This window comes from Sphaerodactylus townsendi, linkage group LG09 (genome assembly GCF_021028975.2).
Source record: "Sphaerodactylus townsendi isolate TG3544 linkage group LG09, MPM_Stown_v2.3, whole genome shotgun sequence".
In the NCBI taxonomy this organism is placed as follows: Eukaryota; Metazoa; Chordata; class Lepidosauria; order Squamata; family Sphaerodactylidae; genus Sphaerodactylus; species Sphaerodactylus townsendi.
This window is the reverse complement of record NC_059433.1, coordinates 23,347,576-23,353,685: the sequence shown is the minus strand read 5'-3', so window position 1 is coordinate 23,353,685 and position 6,110 is coordinate 23,347,576. Positions and strand designations below refer to the sequence as shown.

The window sequence follows — 6,110 nt, the reverse complement described above, 5'->3', positions numbered from 1 at the left end:
GGCCCAGATCGCGCTCACTGGCTCCAGGCTGTAGACCTGGGTGCCTCACCAGCTCTGGGCAGTACACCTGGCTGCTGGGGAAAGGGGGGGAATTCAGATTTTGCCCCTAGGCTCCATTTTCCCTAGATACGCCTCTAGAAAACAGCCTAAAGGAAAACAAGAGCGAATCTGAAATTTTCAAGAAGAGTGAAACCAGTTAGCACAACCAAGGGTAAGTGTGAATCTTTAAAAATTATTCTTTTTATTAAGCTCAGAGTTTCTTAAGATTTTGTTTAAACCTAACAGTACTTTCCAGAACCAGGGTGATGTCAGAGGTTAGCATGGCTTGGACCTATGTGAAGGCCCTGGAGTTCCAAGATGGCAGTCTGCAAATTCATACGTAATCATACATTTAACACACCTAACAGGCCAGTTTAAGAGGATGCAAGGACTGCACAGGAAAGGAAGAAAACAAAACAAATCAGAAATGTTTGGCACATACTCTTGGTTAAACGGGTTGTCTGGTTTCTTTTATCTGGGACTTTGTAACTTTGGGTTAGTCTGCCACTGAACATCAAATCAAGCCCCAGATAGGCTTAACACTTGTTGGTTTTATTATGGTTATTTGTTGTTCTCATATTATCTGCCTTGGGTTTCAACTGTGCACGTTAGAAATATTTTAGATGAACAATTTGCTTGGCTTTAGTTTGTGAGGTGGTAAAACAAAGGCCCCTTCCGCACATGCAGAATAATGCACTTTGCAGCTGGATTTTACTGTGCGGAACAGCAAATTCCACTTGCAAACAATTGTGAAAGTGGATTGAAAGTGCATTATTCTTCATGTGCAAAAAGGGCCAAATATTTACTATGCATAGTTGGCATCACCTTTCTCTATGTGCATACTAGAGTTTCACTGGGAAAGATCACTCTCCTCCACACAAACACACACACACATACACACAAGTAAACATATTAACTCACACAAGGAGTGATGCCCATTTTGAAACTTGTATTATTTTTTAAATATAACATTTTATTGCGTAGATTGTTTTATACAGAACAGCATTATTTTCATCATTTTGAATTTGGAAGTAACATACAACTGAATAAGAGGAGGAGCAGAAGTACCCAAACAAAAATGTGTGATTCTCTGTTCATGTGGCATAAACCAGTCTTGTACACAACTTGTAGCAGCAGTTTTATAAAGTTCCCTTTAGAAAAAAAATATTTATACATATAAATTCTACATACTAATTGTTGTTTCCTTGCAGGGGCTGAAAAGTTTAGGATCAAACTTCCTTCTTGAGTAGAGAAAAGGAGAGAGAGCCTCCCTCCCAATTCTGGTAACAATTCTACTACCAGTGTAGACAGATACCAAAGGGCGCTTACCATGGATACTTTGGCTCCTCAAAAGCAATATGACATTTTACAGCAGGGTGTCCAACTCTGGCATTTCAGAGGTTCATGGACTACAATTCCCATCAGCTGATGGGAATTGCAGTCCATGAACATCTGAAGCACCAGAGTTGGACACCTGTTTTACGGGGACTGGAAAAAAAACATAGGCATGGATTTATTATACCAAGGAGGTAAGGGTTCATTATGTCATTTCCAGCTCTTTCCCCCTCCGTAATTAATTCGAAAGGCTAGAGGATTTGATGCAACGCTTGCTCCATCCTCGTTCCTACTCACCCCCTACACCACAGTTCCACGAAAAAAACCCAACAAAGCGGGTAACAACACACACACAGGCTGATCACCGGACCAGGAGGCATTCCAGTGAGTGCTATGGGGGCAATGGAAGTATTCGGGTAAACAGGGGGAGGGGAATTCTGAATCATTCAGAAGCTGCAACTGAAACATCAACAGAGCCACCTCTAGAACAGCTATTTCAACATAGCTGCAACCATCCACTCCGCTTGTAATCCGGTTTCCTTTCCTTTTGATGCTTTCACAGTCAAGTGCTTAATGTAGTGATTGCAAATCCGAGAAGAAATTTTCAGGAAAAAAAAAAACCACGCTTGTTTGTCTTTTTAAAAGCCCTGAGAGAAGAGGAGAAAAAAACGAAACAAAAATGGCGAGAGACAAATTATCTGAACATGCAAGACCTAAGCCTACCTAAGATTCACCCATAGTTTAAACACATTACAAGTTTCACAGTTTAATATAGGGAGTCGTGAACGTAAGCAAGGGCAGCGAGGGAGGGCGGGGATCACAAACAAGGATTTTTCTTCCTCCATCAAATGCAACTAACAAAAACATCAATAAAATGTGGCAAGATTTTATAATCTACTAGGATATAGATAAAGGCTAAATAAAGCTTTAAATCAATAGTGATTATTGCTAGCAGATGTCCCGGCAGAATGCTGGGAAATTTACTTGCTACATTATTCCTGCAGCATAAAGTTTAGTTCAGGCTTGTCAAACCCGCCTGCACCCCCCACCCCAACCCTACGTGACACACAGACAAATGCTGTCGCCTGCTCAGGAGATAATTAAGCACCCAGCAGGTCACAAGGGGTCTTTCAGTGCCCCTTACAATCTGGGAGAGGGAAGGCGGACGCGTTTGCCAGTCTTTATTTAGTTGATGGCTTCTCCTCCACAGTATGACGCCGTTTAGTGTGGAGAATTGCAAAATAAAATCAAGAACAAAAAGTACCCCCACCCCCAAATAATAATTATATAATTATATAATAGCAATAAAAATTAAGGGATGCACAAACTGCCTTTGATTAAAGTCGCACAGCAGAAGGGTGTTCTTTTTTTAAAGGAATCACTGGTACTGATTTTTTTTACTATTCTGGAGAAATGGTTTCAAAGCTGGGTTTTGCATCTTCCAATATAAACTGAATTTCTCCCCCCCCCCCCCCTTAATTTTATATGAAGTATTTTCTCACTCCAGGATGGTGCATTTTTAACTTCTTCCTGTGCTGTCTGATTTGGGCCTCCAGGAAACAGTGGATACAAAAACTTAACCTCCGTTTTTGAAGGAGAACATATGGTGTGTGATAAGTTTTCCCCCATACAAGTTCCATTTGTTCAAATGGCGCTCGGTTGGGAGAATCACCTGAGGTATTGGCTCTGAGAACATTGGAAGATATACACAGGGGCCTGAATGAGAGAAATAGCATAGTTGGGCTCCGGAAATACCACTTGTTTGCCCTCAAAACTGAAGGACAAGATACATATGTTGAGCATTCTAAAAGCTACAGATGCTGCAGAAGGATATCCATGCCCGATGCGCAAGTCAGTCTGAACCAGAGTTCAGGGGGCAAACTGTTTTAAGCTCTACAACAGATTGTGGCTGTCACAAAACACTGCCCTTCCAAAAGCTCCTTTCCTCACAGGAGAAAACAGGAAGTCACCGTGAACGAATTACGGTCAGTGTTCCAGTGTCATTTCCCCTGTACTTGCATCTTAGAGATGAGAGCACAGAATCAGATAAACTGGCAGAAGACATGGGAGGGCTCACGAAACAAGTTTATAAGTCTCCTATAATGCCCTTCTGTTTCTTGACCTAGTTTTGCACTTGCATCTTGAGCAGTGACATAGGAATTTAACAATGCAGCCATCTTAAATGCATTTAGGTAGACTGAGTTTCCACTGAATCCATGTTTGTTTGTTTGTTTGTTTGTAATTAATATACTTCAAGTTATCCCTCCAGCACACCAGCTTAACTGACTTCCGGATCATCACCTTAATATCAGCAGCTTACCACATTTCCTGTTGCCAGCAACAAGATATGCATTTCCATCATTGGAAATTTAGGGAGGAAAAACCCACAAGAATCTAAGCATCAACCCTAGAAACCTTGAGAAGGAAGTTTATTCTATCAACCTGACATGTCTAAGAATTATCTGTAGTTTTTATTGCCAGTAGTATATATATATTTTTTTCTTGCTTTAAAGCACATTATGGTTGCAAGATCATTTAAGGCTTTCAAATTTATTTTTCTTTTCCATCTTTCAGCTGGAAGACTGAATCATCTTGCTCATCAATGTAAAAAAAATGCAACTATTGCCATTTCAAACAAGCATCAACTTGAATGTATTTGCAGGGCCTTCCACGTGCATTCAGTGAGCCTTCTCCCCCTGAGAGTCACCCCATCCTACCACTCAGCCCCTCTCTTTCCACCCATTCACACTGAACTGTGACAATTGAAACTATCGCCAGCACATTCCTGATCATTGCTTAAATGGCCTCCATTTGAGTCTCTAGTCCAGTGGTGGCAAACCTATGGAACTCCAGATGTTCATGGACTACAATTCCCATCAGCAACTGTAGTCCGTGAACATCTGGAGTGCCATAGGTTCGCCACCTCTGCCCGAGGAAGAAGGTTCCACGCAAATACAGTAGAAGAAGCTGCAAACCCACCAGGGAGAGTCAGTGAGAGGTTAGGTCAGAAACATTTAAGCAGGCAATCCAAGCTGCGTCATAGATCTCCGTGGGCAAATATTGCCCATTGGTTTCTGCTGAACGCAGAGATTAGCAAACCGACAACATTTATAAAATATTAAAAAATAATAATAATAATAATAATATATTGAAGCACAAATCAAACATATATAACAGTTGGTGCATAATTTCCATAGGTTTTCTTAAGTCACTATGCAACTCTTTCTGTATGCTCAAAAGTCCACAATAGCCAGAGAGAGCCGTTTTCAAAATGACAGTAGCTAGAACATTATCATTGCTAATTGCAAGGGGAGTGGAAAGCAAAATATGTGGTTGTTATTTTGTTTCTCCTGCTTTTGGCTTGGACCAAGTATGATTACCTTAATCAACATATTAATACTCAGAACTGGATTAACTCACCCCCCTGTAGCAAATATAAAAGAAATCTAATAAAGAAAAGGAGGAAAACAAATCAACACCTTTATCCCTAGTTCCTCTATTGGGGATTTCTTAAAATTTTATTCCAGTTATTGGCTGCTGTTTCCAGGGGCTTCCCTGCCCCTCCGACCCCTTGTTTCCAGCTCAGAGAACACACACAGCGGCTATCACAGATATACAAGAACAAGCTCACACACCTCAATACAAAAAAGGTAACATTAATGCTTAAATGAAAAAGATCCTCTCCAAATAGTTTCATTAAAATATATTTTTTTTAAAAATCATCTTTTTTGTTTTTTTTAAAAAAATCTATGATACCAAAAGACCTAATAAAGTAGTAAGGCACTCATATCAGTATATAACTGTAGTCTTTTGCATTATTTATACTGAAAGGCTTATGGCACTGAATCCAGGCTGCCATCTTCCGTCTCTCCCTCTTCCCCCAACCCCAGCCCCAAACATCCTGCATGACAAGAGCAGGTTGACTCAACATTGAGGAATTTCTTTGAAAAAACCTTGAGCCATCCATTTTATTCTGTGAGCCAGACCAGCTTGCTGGGGTGCGGCTGATACCTAACTGTCACTCAACTCCCAAGAGCTGAGGCGGGCTCTCTGTAGAGGCAAGAATGTGACTCATGGAAGATTTTTTGTTGCGCATCTCCAGCAAATCCTGTATGAATCCCGACGAGCTGTCGTGGTTGCCATTCCCTCGAGACTCCTGCTCTTTCGCCGTTTGCTTCTGTGCGTTCTTGCTCGACTCCGCAAAACCGGGGCCAGTGGTTCTGACGTGAGGCCTGTCATCCTTGCACGCGAAATCCTTTGCAGCGTTCGCGAGGCTCTCTTTCCGGCTTCGAGTGAGGGGTGAATGGCCGCCAAGCCCCGCAAGTGAGTCACACTCATTTTCAGAGATGGGGTTGGTACTGCTATGGAGAGACTCGTTTTCACTGTCTTCATCACCCCTGGAGTGGGTGTCCTCTCGGTCACTTTCCTTCCCATGATGCCGAGAATTCTTTGCCTTCTGATGTATACGCTGATGGCGAACCAAGCTGTGCTTCAGAGTAAAGGTCCGTTCGCAGGTTTGACATTTGTAAGGTCGTTCCCCTAAGATGAAGATAAACACAAACAGATGTTATAGATTCCCCATCTCCCTCTTTTAAGATGCCAGTTTATTTGTTAAGAAATTTGCAGACCAGCTATATAACAAATTGAAAGTGACAGAACACAAGGGAAAAATAACTGCGCTACAAGTCCATAATTCTTAGGGGACTTTTCACAAGATGGTTAAAACCCATTTTGTG

At 41.6% G+C, this 6,110-nt stretch overlaps 1 protein-coding gene across 1 annotated transcript in view; it reads right to left on the bottom strand.

The window, feature by feature from the left end:
* Positions 1-991: 991 nt before the first annotated feature.
* Positions 992-6,110, bottom strand: part of RREB1 (ras responsive element binding protein 1) — a 165,067-nt gene continuing 159,948 nt past the window's right edge. Inside the window, 1 exon segment of the mRNA XM_048507893.1 lies at positions 992-5,913. Within this exon segment, the coding sequence (XP_048363850.1) occupies positions 5,393-5,913 (521 nt within the window). The 3' untranslated portion in view covers positions 992-5,392.